This window comes from Protopterus annectens, chromosome 1.part0, assembly GCF_019279795.1.
Source record: "Protopterus annectens isolate FY-2018-M chromosome 1.part0, PAN1.0, whole genome shotgun sequence".
Classification (NCBI taxonomy): Eukaryota; Metazoa; Chordata; order Ceratodontiformes; family Protopteridae; genus Protopterus; species Protopterus annectens.
In genome coordinates this window covers 1,884,732,776-1,884,754,402 of record NC_056725.1, presented here as the reverse complement: position 1 = coordinate 1,884,754,402, position 21,627 = coordinate 1,884,732,776, and the positions used below count along the sequence as shown (strand labels likewise).

General features: G+C 40.5%; 1 protein-coding gene across 2 annotated transcripts in view; it reads right to left on the bottom strand.

Moving 5' to 3' along the window:
* The window catches only part of NADK2 (NAD kinase 2, mitochondrial), a 1,215,936-nt gene that overhangs the window by 744,474 nt on the left and 449,835 nt on the right, over positions 1 to 21,627 (bottom strand). Inside the window, exon 1 of one of the 2 annotated variants that reach the window (XM_044069965.1) lies at positions 1,895 to 1,972. The exons of the other annotated variant lie outside the window; for it this stretch is intronic. Within the exon in view, the coding sequence (XP_043925900.1) occupies positions 1,895 to 1,965 (71 nt within the window). The 5' untranslated portion in view covers positions 1,966 to 1,972. Of the gene's footprint in view, positions 1 to 1,894; positions 1,973 to 21,627 lie in introns of those variants that run through there. 2 annotated transcript variants of the gene reach the window in all.

The window sequence follows — 21,627 nt, the reverse complement described above, 5'->3', positions numbered from 1 at the left end:
AAAAATGGGTTGCAGATGCATGGATGGATTTATGGATTTCCAAGATTTCTTATTTTATTTATTCAAGACTTATACAGTAAACCAATTCATATTAACATTGTTACTGTGAATAGCTTCTCATGGTTCAGCTGAGGGATTACTAGAAGGTTTAGGATATAAAACTGACCATTCAGTTATCTAATCATAGCTCTTACTTTTGCTTACCATAATTGTTATTTTAATTACTAACAATTTAAGCTACAGTTCAAAAACTAGCATTAATACTTACTATTACTACTTTAAGTAGTGTAGACTCTGCAGTTTATTTTTTTCTTTCTAATTATCCTGGTGCAGTGGTCTAGATGAATAATGTCTCTACTACGGCCCAGGTGACCCTGGTATGATTAGCAGTTCAGACATCTGATGGAACTGGTGGGGGGTGCTGTGCAGGCCTATCATAGGGGAAGGCTGAGACGAAGTTCAACACTCACTGTTACAATCACTCAGAGGAGGGGTATTAAGGCAAATGATTTGCCTGGGGCCAGCATTTAGGCTCAACATGCTACCATCTTTCAAAGCAGGTGGGGAGGGCACTGTGGGCCTCCAAAGTGCCACATCACATGCACACTCCCCTCCAAGGGATGGGATTAAGGGCATTACAAATTCCAGAATCCAGAGAATACACACAAACACAAAGACAGACACAGAAAAAACTTGCGGCTGCCTAAATGATAACCTCCTCTGAACAGCTCTGGTCCCAGGCTGGGTGGAATCCTCGAAGTAGTCAAATAAACTGGCCATATATCTTACTGGGAGAAGCTTGAAACACTGGGGCAAAAAAAAAAAAATTTCTAGATAACTGTTAGCAACTCTTAAATAGTTACTTTTATTTCTTCTCTCACCTTTTCATATATAGAGACACAATATACAAACACACACACACACACACACATATATATATATATATATATATATATATATATATATACACACACACACACATGTATATATATATATATATATATATATATATATATACACACACACACACATGTATATATATATATATATATATATATATATATATATATATATATATATATATATATATATATATATATATATATATATATACACACGCACACACGTTATATATAAAATACACACATATATACATACACACACACACTACACATGAAATGTGTGACGCTTAAGACACATTTTTATTTTGAAAACAAGAAAGCAATTAAGAGTTAAATATTTTAGGAGAAAGTAGAAAGAAACACTAAATTTATGCTAAATGGAAATATAAGCAATACAAGAATGAGGGGTGAGGTGAAAAGAATGTGAAATAATGAAAACTAATAAACAGCGGCTTTGTTTTTGTTCCACAATGTCCCTGGGTCTAATATGGTCTAACAGCTTCTTCTTCTTGGTAGTTCCCATCTCATCTGGTACCCTGAATCCTGGACAACTCTGCCTGGAGATGAAACCTCCTCCCCAGCCCAGATAAGTACCTGAAAAGACAACACAATACCCACCAAATGTTTACCAGAATGTTTCTGGTTTTGAGACAAACTTCTGAAGGGCATATGCACATCTCTCTACAATACAGATTATGCTGCAATTCACAATCATTACATCTTGAGAAATTCCAATGAGAAACTGCATCAGCAACTCCTGCAATGTTTTGAATTTTTTTTCATTCAGAATGCAGATATACAACTGATACTACTTATATTAAGGAAAATTTAAAACAAATCATCAGAAAGCAAAACAGCATACGAAGAACCATATTACCTCCAAGGATACACACCAGCTCAGCAATGCCAATATAATGAAGAGTCACCAGCTAAGACAAGTGGTTGGAATTTGCAGAATGAATGATTAAAGAAAAAATATTTAGATGACTTACCTCTCTGGGTCGGTATTTACTCCAAAAACTGGTTTAGACTGATCCAAAACCTTACTAGCAGCAAGTAACATTGTGCCATCACCTAGTGAGAAAAATACTGATTACTTTAATGTATTTACTATTTCGCTAACTTGACAGGTGTGATGGTCCTTGGACCATTTTCAGCCATAGCCCAAGAACAAACAGCAGAAAAATTAAAAGACATTTACAAGCAGGCAGTGCATAACTCAATGGGGAGACCACAATCATGGCAGATACGTTACTACAATGTTTGCAAACTACAGTGCACACATCAGAGGAGATGATCTTGTAAACAATTCTGACAGCATAGTAAACAAAAAAAATCACTTATAAGATTTCTACTTGTCATTGCATGTAAAAGTTTAATAGTTTGATGAATAAAGCAATGGGAGTTAGATGGAGGTGGATTACTCATTGTCTTGGTAGGAGGGACAGTTCTGTATTTCTTTTAGGTACATTTCATAGTTTATTCCAGAACTGTTTTATAGTTTGTTAGGTTGCATATATTTGGGGGAAGTGTTTTCACTTGTCTTCTATACTTTGGAAATGAGGTGCCTTTGGCAGGATTTAATGTCATTATCTTGTGTAACTAATATTCATGGGTACAATCAAAGCTGTTCATTTTTGACTGAGAGCTGGGCAGTAGGCATTATAAATAAGTTTGTTGGTGAAGGTGGAGAGCGGAAGTATGGTCCTAACTTGTGAAAAGCAGAAAACTGGCTTTGAGAGAAATGCAACAGTGATTTTATTTTTAGGGTTTGTATATTTACATACGCTATTAATGGCATTAATAATGTAGGCCTTTTTATAACTAATGTGAACAGGAATATGAAGAGAGTATATTCTAAACCAGATGAAAGGACAGAAAGCTTCTGTCTTCAGTAAGATGATTTGAACTAGAATAAGGATACCTTTTTTTCATTGATCAATTTGATATGCGACTTGAATATAAGGGGTGGGTCAGAAAGAATAAGTCCTAGACAGTGCAGGTGGTGTGGTACTGCAAGCAGCAAGTTTTTGAGTGTTAATGAGTAGGGGGCTGATTTTCTTCAGATTTTGAGATGTGCAAAAATAACATGGTGACATTTATGTTGAGTTCAGACACTAGAAGAGTTAAGTCAACAGTCATTCCATTTTCTAGGAATGGTTTAATTGCTACTGCTGTTTTACCTGTAATATGAAGAATTACATCATTTGCATACTCCAAACGATTGGTGGGGGAACAAAATTAGATTGCATCAGAGCTGGCCACTCAGTGTTGTAAAGCATTGCCTCAAGATGATTTGGTCATATTAACTAATGCTGATGCGACACTCCAACCCCATTGTAAAATGGGAAAAAATGGGATGATGATGATGACTGGAACAAAAGAAAATAGAGAAGAAAAATGCCCCAACTACAGAAACCTCAAGTACTCCTGATCAGAAACTACCTTCTTATGAGATTATCCAACTTAATTTTAAAGGCTCTATTTGAACTACAGGACAGTGGACCAACCAAACCCAAGGGATTTTAAAGTATGTAGAAATTATGGTTGACACTTTTGAAGGTGCTGCTTATATCTACAAATGTGGTTCCACTGAGTTATGAGTTATGTTCTTCCACTGAGGAATACATTTACTCAGTAATCATAAACAAAGCAGTAAAGGTATTATACCTGACAAGGAAGTCATGTTGAGAGTCTTAGAAGTTCATAGTTATTACAATGTTCAGTTACCTGGTTTGGATAGCACCCTTATCACAGAGTATTAAAATAACTGCAGCATTATCATTAGTAAATCACAACAAATGAAAAGAAACTACAGCATGGACTGAAAAAAAAAAAGAAAGAAAAATCAGGAATGCTCAACTGGCCCACTTGCAAAGAACATTGCATCTGCCTGTGCCGCCAGCAGCCTATGCTTGATTAGCATCCCAAGTATGAAAATGTCATCCAGGAATGGGAGGACTATGGGATTTTCCAGGGAAAGGGAGACAGTGCAACTAAATGCCTGCTGCCCTGACGGAGAAAAGGTATGGCATACTGTTCACTACCTGTTAGTATCTAGTGGAACTCAATCAATGGGGCTCACTGTAAGCTGTGCAAGACAATATACTAAAATTCAGTAATTACCAACTCTTGAGTAAAGGCAGGCAAGGCCAAATATCATCACTGTATTTATTTTGTTTCAGAAGTTAGAATAAAGTAATCCTTCAAAAGCTGAAAATGAAGACTTACTGAAACATTTACCAGACTGGAAACATGGTGCACTAAGAGTGCACATTTTCAAACAGGTAATGCTGGACCATGTTAATACAACAAGGAAGGGGATGGATAGGCCATGTAGGTGAGCATGTGGGAGGTAAGCTGAAAGCACTGATAGATGTACAAGTACTTACCATACTAGAAAATAGCTAAACCCAATCTCTCCAATGATGACAAACATGTTACAGCTGCCAACAAGTAGTTCCCATTTTAGCAACGTCTGTACTGCTCCTTCCCACAACCTAAGTTCACTGGGTTTCACACCTCTCTCACTGCAGACAGCCAATATAATGTAGGGAGCATTAAAAATCTTCAAATATTTCAAGCACAGATCCTAAAACTTAACCTGACCTATAACAAGCTACCATGGATCTAAACAAGAAGAGTACCATCCCAGATCAACTTCTGGCACCAATTCCCCTTCATGACAGCAAATGAGGATGCTGTCTCACAGTGACCAAAAGAAGAAAAAAAAGCCCTACCAATTATGACACACTGGTGTTTTACTTTTAATCCACTTGCAAAATGCCAACTCACATAATAGACTCTTCTTATCCGCGACCTCCTGACAGGACATTTGGTAAGCTGATGCACACAATGCTACCATACAAACATCCCTCAGTTCAACAAAATGAGTGGAACAAATCACATTTTGAAAACATTAAAAAAGAATTTTAACTTTATACACATATGTAATATGCACTAACACATTAAATGAGGATAGGACACACATAAGGAATGTGTTCTGTTACTGTGAGTAGCTGACAACTACACAGTTCTCACCCATTCCTGTCTCTGTAATTATGACAACTGGTGCCAACTAACAAAGACATGTATTTTCACACAGGAGGAAGCAGCTTTCAACATAGCCTCAAGGACCTCTAGGTCCAAAGAGGTCATTACCTCATTGCACTCTGCCCTTATCAGACCAATCAGAGTACAATGCTCCCTTCAATATGTACCTGACCAGGCAGATGCAGCAACTAGAGCAACCTCAGAGGTTCCTTAAGGCATAACAAACCTGCTTTATGCACAGCACCTTAACGGCCTTTCCCTCACCTCAATCTTTTATAGTTTGTTGAGAAGTGATCTGTGCCTGGCTTACAAGGTATCTGCAAACCCCAAACTTTGTGAATATCTTACATACTCATAAGTTAAACAGTATCAGAAATACAAGGTGTGTGCCTGACTTAGAGAGAATGTGCTGGAGAGAAAGATATGTCCCAGAGACTGCCCCTTCTATGGAACAGGCTTTCCATCCATATGAACCTGAGTTTGTCTATTACCCAATTTAAGTGCAACCTAGACCAGTGGGATGGGGAAGAGGAAATGTACACCGAGCCGGGCATCCATGTTCATTATGGACAGAGGTAGCTAATAAATGCATGGTCCTCAATGTCCTATTTGGATACAGGATGTCATCATTCTTCAAACAAGTGAATAAACAGCACAAAAAACACAGCAAAAAAGAAAACAGGCACAAACACAGAGCTGAGAACACACTGTAAAAGCAAAGGAACCACAGTAGGTAATCCACGAAGAATATTTATTAAGAAACGGATCCACAAAGCTTTTGTCCCTGCACAATCAAGAACTTCATCAGAATAAAGCAATTCCTTTCAGTGATTCAGCACAATTTTGCTCCATCCCAACAAGCCTTCCTCATTCAAACAATGGTTCTAAGGTTTATTAGAATAGCACACCCGGCTCTAACTTAGTTAAACCCAGTGAACTACAATGCAGGTCTTGAATACATCTTTGAATCCAAAAAGTAAAAAGGTAAGGAGAGATGGCCAGATAAACAGTTTCCAGTTTTCAGAAACAAAATGGAGAGAAAAAAAGAGCAATGTAGAAAAATATGATAGTGAGTTAAGAAGTGAGAGGCAATAATAACCAAGATAGCGGACCTTCTACAGAGGCAAGATCGATGAGTTGATAGGAGAAATTGGATAATTAGTGCAATGGACAGATGGACAGCAATGGAATACAAAAATAAAAAAATACTTTAGTGTGAGACTGGTACACATATGATTGCCACTGAAAGTTTTAATATGTTGAGCAGAGGACAGTTGACAAGGTAATACATGTCCTTATTTAAAAAGGACTTGTGACTTTGAAAAACTGGCATGTTAGTAAATGCCACGGTACATTTTTGGATTGTGAGCAATGGACAGTTGAGGAGGAAATTAACAACTTTAATTAGATAAAAGAATAAAGATTGGGACAACTGAATTATCTGTTTAGCTTGGAAGATAAGAGCTTTCAGTTGGTCCTGAACTTTTAATTAATGGCATCAGATGGGCAGTAGAGCTATATGTTGGGAGGAAATATACGATCACTTGTGAATGGCTATGGGGGCTTCCTGAAATTAAACTGTTCTACTTGTTCCGATGCACAGAAATAACCTTACTGTACCTAAGTGATTGGTAGGATGGCTTTTCATTCTATTCATGCTCTCTTTTTTTCTTCTTTGTTTATCTGTGTGCCATGCTCTATTTCCAGCTACAGGTTATAACAGGAAAGGGGTTGGGCAAATTGTAAATAACTAATATACCTAGGGAGGTGTCATATGTTTTGGATAATACGACTCAATTGGCTGTGGAAGACAAAGGTACAATATATCCACCACTTAAATTGACGCATATGCTGAGGGGGGGGGGGGGAGGAAACATGTACTGCTAAACCCTTTTTCAAAGTGGGTTAACAAGTGAACTGAAATGTAGGGAAGTTTGACAAGGACAGGGGGGACTTGTAAGTTAGGTCAGCAGTTAATAAGATACTGAAAAATGGAACCCTAAACTGTTTAAAAGTTTGGTCATTGTTTTTAATATACTGCTATGGTCAGAGACTGACTGAAAAAAAAGTTTTAAAGAAACAAAGGGGGTAAATAAGAGAGGGTTTACAGTTGCACTGACATGGAGGGAGAAATACAGTATCCACTTACGTCAAGAGGGTGAGTTATTGACCTGATAACCCTTTAAATCCAACAATCTTAAGGCAGGAAGCACGGAAGGGATGGTAATCAGGAGAACTGGAAATAGGAAGAAAGGAGGGACACTAGTACACTTACAGCAAGACTAAGATCAAAGAATAAAAAAGGTAATATGGGAATCATTAACAAGAACAAAAGAAACTATTACAACTGGGGGAAAGGGGGAGATGGTACAATAAACTATAATGTCACTGCTTGACACATTCATAACTTTACTTATTGAGCACATATTCAAAGTACACAGGCACATCAGAGAAGGAGACAAGGAAAGAAATAATGTATATATTTTTTTTAAAGTTCAAATTGCTTTACTATTTACAGTTTTCAACAGTTAAATCTGCTGCATCACTGAATGAGGACTACATAATCCTTAGAAATGACAATAGATGGAATTAAAGTGCAAGCACTGGATGTCACCAGAGCAGAAAATATTAAATGGGAGCCAAAATGAGATAAGAAATAACAGCAAGTTTAAAATGATCTTGGAATGTAAACGGCTTCTGGGAAAAAGAAAAAGAAAGCAATTTATACATCTCTCTCTCTCTTTCGGATTTTCCCAGTTAGGGGTCACCACAGCGGATCACCTTGTTCGCTCATGACTGGCAGTGGAGTTTTATGGTGTCGAGTTGCCAGCCCAGAGCACAACCTTCCACGGAAGGCACACAAACATGTACGCATGCACTCACACCTAGGGCCAATTTTAGCATGTCCAATCCACTTGCAGCACGTCTTTGGGGATGTAGGAGGAAACCGGAGGAAACCCACACGACCACAGGGAGGACATGCAGACTCCGCACAGAAGACACCCCAGCCGAAGATCGAACCGGAGAGCCTCTTGCTGTAAGGCGACAACGCTAACCTGATATTGGGAAATTAAGCATGATCTTTTTAGAGAGATTCACTTGTTTCAGAAAGAACTGGCAGAAATATGCAAAAAGGGGTTCAGACAGCATTATGGAACAAAGCCATACAGAGCAAGAAATGGGGACTATTTTGACTATTAACTATTTTGATTAAAAAGCCAGCTCTGGATTTAGAGAAAATTGGCAAGTGATAATGCTTGGTGAAAGTATGAATTGAACTCCAGGTAGCAGCTTCGAGAATATCCTTGGTACGAACACCTCTGAGAAAGGCTGTAGGGGCATAAAAAGGAAAGCAGAAAAGAAGAAACAAGAGATATGTTCTAGTTAGAGTGGACTGGGAAAAAGTACAGTTGTGTGCACTTACCATAAATGTAGATGTTCGAGTGTATTCACTGTTGCAGTCATTACATTTGGGTAATCTGCTGGCACGTTGCCCTCAGTCGGCCTGATTAACAAAGTCTTGGGTCCTGCATCAGTTGCTGTCCCTTCTTCCATGACATCAGGTCGTCAGGGGTATAAAACACGCAGCCAACGCCATTACATCAGTTTTTCTTGCCCCAAATGTCAGGTGCCCCCCAAATGGGGAGCCAAATATATAAATAATTAAAAATACAAAAATATACCTCCAAACAAAGGCAAATACACCAAAAAGGCTTTTAAGCATAGTTAAGGAAAGTAGAGGTATAGTAACAGAAAAACAGGGGGCTGGAGGGAGGGTAACCAGGACTGCAACAGTGAATACACTCGAACATCTACATTTATGGTAAGTGTACACAACTGTACTATGTTCTTCGTGTTTCACTATTGCAGTCATTACATTTGGGTAGATTCCCAAAGCTATGGTTGGGAGGATGGATTTATTTAGCATTAGGACCAGCTATAAGGACCTGCAAAACAGCAGTGGCAAAGCCTGCTCTGGATTTAGAGAAAATTGGTAAGTGATAATGCTTGGTGAAAGTATGAACCAAACTCCAGGTAGCAGCTTTGAGAAAATCCCTGGTAGGGACACCTCTGAGAAAGGCTGTAGAAGTAGATGCAGCCCTGGTGGAATGAGATCTGATCCCATGGGGGATAGGTTTCCATGGTGCTTATAGCAGAAATGAATGCAATGGCTTATCCATTTAGAAAGGAGTTGCTTTGAAATAACCTTCCCCTCTGCCCCTGCAGCAAATGCTACTAGTTGTTCAATTTTTCTTCAAGATTTAGCCCTGTCCAAGTAGAATCTAAGTTGTCTGTGTACATCCAATGAACGCAGAATCCGCTCCCCCTTGTTCTGTGGATTGGGAAAGAAAGTTGGCAAATTAATGGACTGATTAAAGAGCCAAACTGGATACCACCTTGGGCATGAAGGACGGATTTGTCCTGAGTGACACCCTATCCACATGAAAGATGACGAAAGGTTCCACTGCCATAAGGGCCTGTAATTCAGATATCCTTCTAGCTGAAGTGATTGCTAAAAGGAAGGCTGTTTTCCAGGAAAGAAATTTTAACTCTGCAGTAGCAGCTGTCTTGAAAGGAGGTAGAGTGAGTTTCTCCAATACAAAGTTAAGGTTCCAGGCAGGGGTTGGAGCTCTCCTGGGTAGTCTCATGTTTTTGGCCCCTCTAAGATACTGCTTTAGCAGAGGATGAGAGAAGGGGGGGGGGGTTCTGTGTTGTAATGAGCTGAAATGGCTGAGGCATGGATTTTTATGGAAGAAAAAAACAGGCCCTTGTGAAGCATCTCAGTTAAGTATTGCAAAATCTGAGGTAAATTGGGTGCTGCTGTGCTCGTCCCTTGAGATTGATTCCAGGCACAGAATCTTTTCCATTTGTCAGCATAAGATTTTCTAGTACTAGGTCTTCTTGCCTCCAAAATGACATCGATCACAGGTTTGCTGAGGGGTGCTAAGGGAGAATTTAAATGATTAGCCAAGCTGCAAGATTCAATGTTTGGAGCTGAGTGAGCAGAATTTGGTTCTCCTGCTGAGACAGCAAGGAAGGTGTCTGAGGCAGGTGCCATGGAGAAATTTGTGACACTGCGCAGGAGTGGGTACCAGTGTTGGAGAGGCCAGTCTGGAGTAATCAAAATCATGTTTGGTTTGTCCTGTTTGACGTTTAGTAGAACTTTGGAGAGCAGAGGCAGCGGGGGGAAAGGCATAGACTAATAGTTTTTTCCAACTGAAGGACAGAACATCCACTTTCCAGGCTTTTTTGAGGTGTTCTTGTGCAAAATTTGTCCAACTGGTAGTTCTGGGGTGAGGCAAAAAGATCTATGTCTGGGCTCCCCCATTTGCGTGTCAACATGTTGAAAATCTGTGGTTCCAGTTTCCATTCGTGTGGGTCCATGAGATTTCTGCTTAGTTCATCTGCCAGAATATTCAGCTTTCCTGGCAGGAATTGAGCTTGTAGCTGTACTTGGTAGCTCAAGGCCGTGTTCCACAATGTCATGGCTAGTCTGCAGAGGGGGCAGGAATGTGTACCCCCCTGCTTGTTTATGTACCACATAACCGTGGTGTTGTCTGTCTTTACCATTAGTTGTCCTTGTTGAAGGTAGTCCTTGAATGCTGTCAGTGCATTCTGTACAACTAGCATTTCTTTTTGACTGATATGAAGGTGCATTTGAATTGGGCTCCATTTGCCCTGAATGCACTTCCCTGCCAGATGAGCCACCGCATGCATAGTCTGATGCGTCTGTAGTTAGGGTTTGGGTGGCAGGGGGTGGTATGAATGGCAGTCCCTTGTTTTGGTGGCAGGCTTCTGCCAACGATAAGAACTCTAGGCGCAGGCAAGGTATGATAGAAATCATTGTTTCCAGGCTGTGGCAATGTTGACTCCATAAACTTTTTAAGTACCACTGAAGTTTCCCTCATATGCAGTCTTGCATATGGAATTAGAAGAATGCAGGAGGCTATGATCCCCAAGGCTTGCAGTATTTGTCTTGCAGATAGCAGGGTTTTTGTGGCCACCTGCTTGAAGTAAGTCACCAAATGATTTTGCTTTTCTGGCGTAAGGAAAGCCATCTGGGCAGTTGTATTCAAGCTTGCACCCAGGAATGTAATTTTTTGAGAGGGTACCCAGTTGTGATTTCTTTTCGTTTATGGTGTACCCTAGACAAGTTAGAACCCTTTTTACAAACACCAGATGTTTAAGAATAGACTGGTTTTCTGCCTGAATTAGACAATCGTCCAGGTATGGATATATTTGAATATTTCTTTGCCTGCAGAATGCAATTACTGGAGCCAGGCACTTTGTGAATACCTGGGCGCAGTAGACAAGCCAAAGGGCAGTGCAGAGAACTGATAATACAAGTAGCCTGCTTTGAAGCGTAGGTATCTTCTGCAAGATTCCCTGACTGGGACATGCAGGTAAGCCTCTTAAATCTAGAGTTGCCAACCAGGCATCCTTGCCTAGCATAGGAAGTAACTGGTGAAGAGTCAGCATCTTGAATTTTAGAATGGCCAGAATGGTGTTTACAGTAGACAGGTCCAGAATTGGACGCCATGATTTGTCTTTTCTGGGTACCAGGAAAAGTCTGGAATACCTTGTCCCTTTTCCTCCTCTGGTACTAGTTGAACAGTCCCCATGTTTAAGTACTTGTTTCTGAGCCTCTGCCCACAGATTTAGGGGCAGGTCTGGCCACCTGTTTGGAGCTGTGGAACGTGTGGAAATGAAATCTGTATCCCTGGGACACTATATTTAAAATCCATTTGTCCTGGGTTATAAGTTGCCAGTTTTTTGCATGAAGAGCCAGTTTTCCCCCCAAAGGGGGTGGATAAGAGGTAAGTGCTTGGTAATTTTAAAGGGAAGTCATTGAGACTGTTTACCACAGAGTGGAGTCTTACTTCCAGATTTGGAAGTGGAAGCACCCCATTGCTTAGTTCTGAAAGTCCCTTGGGACTGAAACCTGGTACTTTTGGAATATCTTGGCTTGGCTTGAGTGGCTCTGGAAGGAGCTAGAAAGGACCAGTTCTTAGTAGGCCAATGTCTACTAAATCTAGGAGGTTGTACTTGTAAGAAATCTCTCGCAGTTTGCATAGATTTAGCTTTATCTTCCATCTTTTTTAGAACTTCTTCAGCCTTATTGCCAAACAGACAGTCCTGCTGCAAAGGAGAATCCAACAGTTTTGCTTTAACATGATCTGGCAGAGATTGCTCCTTAAGCCAAGCATGCCTTCTAAGCACAGACCCAGTAAAAGCAGCCCTGCAAGAGGCCTCTAAAGAATCAAAACCACATTGCAAAGTATTTTTCCAACTTGTTCAGCTGAATGCAATAAATCCTGTAAATCTTTATTTTCCATACAGTCAGAAATCAACATAATTTTCTGTTTAAGCAGTCCCAAGATATGCTGTTGATATTTTAGCATGTGGAATTGACAGCTTAAAGCCCTGATTGCCAAGGTTGCAGAAGTATAAACTTTTTACCCCATCTATTCAGTGCCCTGGAGTCTATCAGAAGGGGTAGGATTTTTAGCAGTAGAAGCCTTAATGCCCTTGGGCCCCTGAGAAATGGTTTCAGAGTCCACAACCGGATTTTTGAAAAGGAACCTGTGGGACTCAGGAACAGTGTAGTACCTGTCTGGTTTACTAGGGGGCTGGAAGCAAGGAATCAGGGGCCATACTGGATTCCGAAAACACATAGTCAACAATGTCCAGTACAGGAGGTATAGCCAAAGGTCTATGCTGAGGAAGAAGGAAATCCCTAAGCCTCTTTTTGGATTCAGAAAAACCCTGACTTTCCCAGTGGAAATGCCCCCTTAAGGTATGTAAAGTTTCCCCAAAACAAAAATTCTCGGGGGGAGAAGCTGAGGGAATGGAATCCTCTGCATCAGAGTCCTCATAAGTAGACATGGACAAATCCAGGTTATTAGAAGAGTCAGAAGAGACAGAGTCCTGTTCAGAAGATTCATAGTCAAGCTCAGCCCTAGGCCTCTTAGAAGGGGAGGGTTGACTACCCCTGATTAGCGTAATTAAATCTTCAGCCATTTTGATCATTTGTTTTTTTTTAGGCATAGGGGCCTGAACATGTGGCCTGGGCATCAGTTTTTATGTGGCCTGGGCATCAGTTTTTTTAGACACAGATCGAGATTTGGGCTTTAGTATTGAAGGTGGAGTCGGTTTAATATGCAAGTCTGTAGGCCTGAATACACCCTCAGAAGCCGGTGCCTGCACAGCAGCTCCAGACCCATCAAAGGTAGAGACATCCACGGGTTCCATAGGTGAAGCATCTCGCGGCATACCGGACTCCGAATGGGTCTCAGTAAAGGCCTGCGAATCAGAAGTAGCGGGTATCAGGGGCTGCGAAAGCGCCTCATTGAGTACTGGCGAATTGGCGACTGGCTTAGGAGAAGCATAGTCTGCAGTTTTGGACCTCAACGGCCTGTCTCTGCCTTTTACTTTGTGTTTTTTCGGTATTCCGGTAGTTGGATGGCTAACTGACGTCATTTCTGGATAAGTAAACCAAGAACTAAAATATTTAGAAGCAAAAATGTACCAACAACGGATAGTGCGCTGATTAAATAAAGCACAAAACCGACAGCAAGGCCTAGGCAAGGAATACAGTACAAATGAAAATCCTTATGAGGTATTTACTTCCCACAAGTAATACAATTATTAACTTTTACTGACATCAGTAAGGAGCAAGAAAAAGTTTCCCCAACGGGGTACTTAGCTTTTAGTTGAATTCGGTTCTGAAACTCGAAAACGAAAATTTCAGGAGTTGGCCGACTGGCACTTGTAAATTGTTTCTGCTTCGGGCATTGCGCGGCAAGAAAGACCGATGGAATGGCGTCGGCTGCATGTTTTATACCCCTGACGACCTGATGTCATGGAAGAAGGGACAGCAACCGACGCAGGACCCAAGACTTTGTTAATCAGGCCGACAGAGGGCAACCTGCCAGCAGATTACCCAAATGTAATGACTGCAACAGTGAAACACAAAGAACATCAGGAAATTACCCCTAGGCAAATGTTTTCTCCCTCCATGAAATTTGATAAATGAATTGAAATGCTTCATGCTGCAGGTTGTAGAATTTATGCAGAGGTTGACTATCCTTGGGGGAGACTGGAACTTGATTAGACTGTCAGGATGTAACGGGAGGCCGAGATGATCTAGGATAACAAGAGAGAGAAACATGCTATAAACTATGGCTTTACACACGTAGGGGGACATTTATGGGGTAAGACAAGCAAGCAACATACAAGTCAATTCAATATGGTACTACAGCATGACTAAAATCTGTGCTATATTACCATGGAGTACACAGATTTGCTGTAATACATGGCCGCACATCTGATATTACTGTTGGATCATGCACTGGTGAATTTAGAGCCAAGAGAGAATTGCTGGGAGAAGGGAACTAAACACTGGTGACTGGATATGGCCTGGGTTAAATATGCAGACAAAAGACAAGAGACAGACTTATGTAAAGTGATCCATTGAGATTTTTAATTTCTTCTACAAACAAAGGTGAAGGAATGAGACCTGATAAAGCAAAGATCACAAGAAATCTCCAAAGATAGGGGTATGAAGTTATGGAAATTAAAGAAAACTTGGGAAAAATGTACATTTACCAAGATTAAAAGAACTTCAAGATAGGATATACTAATTAATGGCCTCTGAGCGACAAGAATAAGCAGATTTGGAGACCAGGTTCAGAGGATACATTGAAGAGAAAATTCTACAAAACAAGGTAGCATTAAGAAGCATTTTTGATAACTTCCCTAGATATCAGAGAATACAAGCAGGAAAATTAAAGATGAAAGGAGAGAATGATATTTAAGTAATAAGCAGATTTGGAGACCAGGTTCAGAGGGTACACTGAAGAGAAAATTCTACAAAACAAGGTAGCATTAAGAAGCATTTTTGATGATAACTTCCCTAGATATCAGAGAATACAAGCAGGAAAATTAAAGATGAAAGGAGAGAATGATATTTAAGTTGAGTTGTCCCAAAACAGGTAAACTATGGAGTTTCCAAAATGGCCTACAGGAAATAGTTCAAGACCATCATAGCAGGGTATACAGTGAGAAAAAAGTTGGCGAGGACTGTCAGGAAAATATGGAGACTTTTTGGAGAGGACTTATGGTTCCAGTATTAGCTGAAGAAAATAATTTCTTATGGCAACTGATAACATTGTCAAAGACTGATAAATAAATTAATAGGTTAGCAATGGGTAAAACTGTGGGGGAGGATGGGTTTGCAATAGAGTTGTAGAAAGTATTAAAGGAGAAAATTTGGGTGAAATGTCACACCACGTTTAGTGAAGAAATTATGAATACAAAAGTAGTTCCAGACTCATGGCACAATGCAATTATTTCCCCAACTGTGAAAGACGGAAATTATCGTAGTGCTCCTGGTTCCTATTCCCCCGTCTCTACTTTGCAGGCATTCTATACAACAGATCAGTCAAAATGCTACCAAAACTAATACAGCAAAAACAATGTGGCTTTATAAAAGGACAGCAAACTTTTGACAACACTCTTAAAACCTCTGCTGATACAGTCGGACGCATAAAAGGAATGAAGCCAGATGGCATTCTTAGCATTAGCTGCAAGGGAGTCATCTGAAAGAGTTTCTTCTACAGTGTCTTAAGATGATTAGGTTTCTGTAAAGATTAAGTTTTTGCAAGACTTACACCAGGGATCTACAGCTGCTATCTAAGTTAATGCAACTCCGATAGAAGGGATCTACATAAAAAGAAAGAGTTACCAGACAAGAATGTCCTGTGCTTCCACCAATATTTTGTGCTTTATCCTGAGCCTTAGCTCAAAAAATAAGACAGTCAGATTAGGGGATGGAAGGGACAGGGCAACCAAGAAAAGATAGGTACAGAATAATATCATCTGTGAATAAAGCCATTAGATTTGGACAGGGATCTGGGCAAGTTCTTTTAACATATGGACAGAATTTGAAAGGATCTCGGGATATAAAATAAGTTAAACAAAAGAAAGGCAATAGAGATAAATTATGTTTCCTTATAGAACTTGATACAGAAGGACCCCTTTCTGTGGGACACTTCCAAATAAGGTACCTAGTAATATGATTAGCCAGGATATCACAGGAAAGAGTGAACAGATCTTGGGAGGTGGTATAGGACAAAATCCAGGAGATAACTAAAAAGTGGTCATTGATGACTAAACTTAGATCAAAGAATCCAAGCTATTAGAATGTTAACAGTACCACAGACACTTTATATCTCAAGCAGAACTGGGTGCAAGTCAGGGCAGGGTTATGAAATACATCTGGAACAGTAAATGACCTAAGGTACAATGACATAAAAATGATGCTGCCAAACAAAGGAGGAGGTAGAGTAGTCCCCAATTTACAAGAATATCATCAAGGTTCACAATTAAAGTTGGTGTATAATGATGCAAAACAGCCAATACATGGCAAGATGGAAATCATTGTTACTAGGTCAAGAGATGTTGATAAAAGAGGGAGTTGGTTAAATTTTTGGCAAATGTAATGAGTGAGGAACCACAGACTTTTTGTAAGAGGTAGAATGAAAACTTGAGAGACATTGAAAATTAAAGAGTACAGAGGCTGGAAAGTTGGGAGTGATTAACCATAGGGACAACTTCCTCCCTTATTAGGCTGAGTTGTGAGAGGATTAAAGGATGGTCTGAAAGAAAAAAAAATCCTTTATTTTTAGGAAAAGCTAAGGGAAGACAAAGGTAATGAGCTGGGAACAAGTAACTGAAAAAGTTCAACTGCAGGAATGGGATTTCATTAAATATAGAGCATTAGTCACCATATACTGGAAATATGAAAACAAACTACCAAAGCATCACTAGCAAAACCTACTTTGATACAGATCCTGACAGAATCTATAATAGAACAGGCAAGTACAAGGGGGGAATAGTGAGAAATTTACATAAAGCACTGTTAGCTGACTGCTGGACAGAGAAGTGGAGTCAGGAAAAAAAATTTGGCAGGGAAAGCTATCAAGGAATCTTACTGTAGAAAAGTGGAGGGGGGCTGTGGAAAGCTTAAAATAGCAACAAAGTCCTGGAAGTTTAGAGTCTTTGGCTGGAAATGTTTATATAAATACTTTTCTACACCAGTGAGACTGCACAGAATGTTCCCAGAACTAATGCAAACCTGCTGGAGGTGTAAGAAAATCAGACAGGGGGCGAGGAACATGTATTCGGGGGTTGAAGGAATTTTGAGAAAGTACAATTGTGTAAGTAAACTTACCATAACAGTGGATGCTCAAATGATTATTGCTGCAGTAGCCTTAGCTGTATGGGGTACATCCTCCCAAGGATATAATAGCCGTCCAGCTTCCAAGGCTTCAGAGCACTTTCAACATGCCCAAACTATTAAGCAACTAGAGCTGAGCCGACTAAAAGAAGTCTGGGTGTAAAGCCCTTCAGAGCTTTCTTGCCAAGACAGAGAGGGAGGCTGAATCCTGAAAGGACAACTCTAGGAAGAACAAAAAATAAATAATTACACCATGGCATAAACAACAACCCAAAAAACAAGGGGGTGGAGGGAGGGGAGCAGCTACTGTAGCAGTGATCACTCAAACATCTATAGTTATACTGAGTTTACTTACACAACTGTACTACGTTCATCATATTGATCACTGCTGTAGCAGCCTTAGTTATACAGGTAGATTACTCTAGCTTACTACGTTTGGAAGGTGGAAGGAGTACAGTCCAGGAGCCCCTAGAGAATGTTCCTTGTAAAGCCTGATCCAGAAATAGAGAAGGTACCGGGCTTACTTTATTTTGTAAATGTATGTATGTATGGAGGACCAAGTTGCAGGTTTTAATACACTTTTAGAATCCAACCATTTCCAAAAAGCTACAGATGAACTCCATACCCACCAGGTAGAGTGAGCCTTGACCCTACTTGGACCAGTTTTGATTTGGTGAGTATAACAAAACGGTAATAGCCTTACACAACCATTTAGAAATACCCTGCTTTGACAGAGGTTGTCCCTTTTTATCCTCAAGAAATAAGCAGCTGATCTGCAGATCTGAAAGAATTGGTTCTCTCAATAGTAGCAGAGTGTTCTGTGGAAAGCCATGGTATGGGTGAAACCTTTCTCCTTCATTTTTGGATTCAGGAAATAAAATGGGAACATGGGTAGTTTAGATTAAAGTAAACTCAGACATCACTTTAGGCATAAAAAAGTATTAGTTCTCAAAGAAACCCTGTCCCTATGGAAAAAGAGAGAACGGTTCACCATAAGAGCTTGCAATTCAGATACTTTTCTTGCAGAAGTTACAGAAATCAATAAAACTGTTTTATATGTTAAGAACCTCCAGTCAGCTGGTTCAAACAGAAGTGCTAGCTTTTCTAAACAAAAATAAGATCACGGAGGGGTGACCATTTTTCTCGGAGGTCTCTTATGCAAAACTCCTTTCAAAAACATTAAGACAACAGAGTGGATTGAAAGAGGAAGATTCATGGGCAGACATGCTGAAATGGCCACTAAATGAACCTCAACCGAAGAGTAGGAAAGGTCACACAAATATGGTAAAACCAGAGAATTAGCCCTAAATGGATGATGGTTAGGCTGTTAGCACAAACTAGAAAAACCTTTTCCATTTGTTAATATATGATATTCTAGTAGCAGGCTTTCTTAACTCCAGTAGTATCTGCTGCAAGTCCTCAGTAAACTACTGCCAAAAATGGAATTAAGACACTATCATTCATAGAGTCAACTGAAGGTGATTGGTGTGTCAGGGTGTATCAAACACCCCCGTTCTTGTGCGAGTAGATCCAGTCTGTGAGGAAGCTTGTGGTAATTGCCCCTGGTCATTTCTAGAAGGGAAAACCACAGCTGCCAGGGCCAAAAGGGTGTCACAACAATGCTCTTGGGAAATTCATTCTGAATCTTCAGAAGCAGCCTGTACATTCATGGAAAGGATTGAAAAGCATATAGCAACATTCCCATTCAAGGAAAAGAAAAGGCATTTGTCTTTCAGGACTTTTTGCATGGAGTCCTGGAGCAGAATCATGCCAGCTGACTGTCTACTTGAACTCCTAACAGGTACATTAAATCACGGAAGACCCCCTGATCTAGTTTCCATTTGTGAGGGTCTGCCCTTGTCCTGCCCACCTTGTCTGGCACACAATTTTGCACTGACAGAATGTAGGATGCCTGCAGAGTGCAACTGTGCTGTGAAGCTGCATCCCAAGCTAACATGGCTAGCCTGCAGAGGGGGTAGGACCTGGTCCTCCTTTGCTTGTTGATGTACCATGACTGTGGAATTACCTGTAAACAACTTGTACAGGTCACACAAACCAAATATGATTCAGAAAGATGAGTACCTTGGTCACAACAAACATCTCTTTTATATTTATGCACTGTGTCGGTCTTTGGTGTCCCTACACATACCTTGTACCTTTATCCCTCTTGAAACTGCTCCCAAAGCAAAGTCCAATGAGTCAGTAGTGACTGACTGCTCTGGAACAGGGAAGTAGAAGGGGAGACCTGGATTTAGAACATCTGCTGTCTCCAGCAAGTGATTTCTTTACTGACAAACCCCAACACTGGGATCTGAAAAGACAAGGGGTGCTGGTGCTGGGACCAAAGAGACTTCAGATACCACTGTATCATTCTCATGTGAAGTCTTGCCAGAGGTATTCTGAGAAACATAGAAGCCATGAGACCCAAAAACCTGCATATTCCTCACAGTGACCGAAGTCTGAGTAAATTGAACTAGATATAGATTTATTTCACTGTAGAAGAAAAGCTCTTTGAACTGTAGTGTCTAGTTCACATCCTAGAAACACAATCTTGTTAGGAGTTGAGAAAGACTTTTTAATGTTCTCTTGGAATCCTAGATTGTGTAATAGAGATATCACACACAAAAAAAAAAAAATAAAAAAAAAACCAGATTCCTGACACTTTGAAAAAGACTCTGAAAAGATAGGCATATCATCTACGCAAGGAAAAATGTGAATACCCTTTAGCCTGCAATGAGCTATACTTTGTGAACACTCTTGATGAAGTGGATAGTTCAAAGGGTAAGGCAGAGAAGTAACAATATGAACCACACACACAAAACCTTCAGAAACATCTGAAATTTGGATGAATAGGAATGTGATAAGCATCTTTTAAATCTAGTGTTACTGGGAAACTTAAATGAGGAAGAAGAGTTAATAGGTCATGAAGTGACATCATTTTGAATTAGGGCATTATCACAAACATGTTTAGGAAAGAGACCCAGAATTGGTAATTGGTCTTCAAACATTTTCCTTCTTCCGTAATAAAAACATCCTTGAATAAAATCCTTTTCTCTCCTGGGAAAGCTAGTTCTATCATTCCCTGGGACAGCATGCGATAAAGGAGAGGTGAAAACAAAAAGTACACTTGTGTACACTTACCATAAATGTAGATATTCAAGTGTATTCACTGTTGCAGTTATCACAATTGGGTTATCAGCCTGCAGGTAGCCCTCAGTCGGCCCGAATACCAGAGACTTAGTATTTCTGCGTTGGATGCTGTCGCTTCTTCCCTGACGTCAGGTCGCCAGGGGTATAAAAACAGGCAGCCGACGCCATTACATCAGATTTTCTTGCCCGAAATGTCAGGAGCCCCTAAACAGGGAGCTAGGATAAGGTGAGGAAAACACCACCAGTAAAAAGTAAATACCAATACCAGTAGAAATAGCCATAGAGAGAGAGAGAGAGAGAGAGACGCAGAGAAAACCAGGGGGCTGGAGGGAGGAAGGGAAACCAGGACTGCAACAATGAATACAAACTCAAACATCTACATTTATGGTAACTGTACACAACTGTACTATGTTCTTCATGTTTCACTGTTGCAGTCATCACACTTGGGTTGACTCCCAAAGCTGAGGAAGGGTGGAGGCAGTCAAGAAGAGTTAGGGCTGGCTAGTAGGCTTTGCAAGACTGCTGTAGTAAAACCTGCCCTGGATTTGGAAAAGATAGGCAGGTGGTAATGCTTGGTGAAGGTCTGAACAGAACTCCAGGTAGCAGCATCCAGGATGTCCTTGGTAGGGACTCCCCTGAGAAATGCTGTAGAGGTAGATGTAGCCCTAGTGGAATGTGTTCTGACCCCCTGAGGGGTTGGTTTTCCATGGTGCTTGTAGCAGAAATGGATGCAAAGTGCTATCCATTTGGAAATCGTTTGTTTTGAAATGGCCTTGCCCTCTGCCCCTGTTGCAAAGCTGTTTAGCAACTGGTCAGATTTTCTGAAAGGCTTAGTCCTATCAAGGTAGAATCTGAGCTGTCTGTGCACGTCCAAAGAGTGCAGGATCCTTTCCCCTTTATTTTGAGGATTAGGGAAGAAGGTTGGCAAATGGATGGATTGGTTGAGAGCCACACTGGACACCACTTTAGGCATAAAGGAAGGGTTAGTCCTGAGGGAAACCCTGTCAGCATGGAAAATACTGAAGGGTTCTCCACAGCCATCAATGCTTGTAACTCAGACGCTCTTCAAGGTGAAGTGATGGCTAGAAGCAAGGCTGTTTTCCAAGAGAGGAATTTAAACTCTGCTGAAGCAGTAGGTTCAAAAGGGGGAAGCATGAGATTTTCCAGTACAAAATTAAGGTCCCAAGCAGGGATGGGTGCTCTCCTTGGTGGCCTTAAGTTGTTTGCCCCTCTCAGGAACTGTTTGATGAGAGGGTGAGAGAACAGAGGTGGTTCAGTATT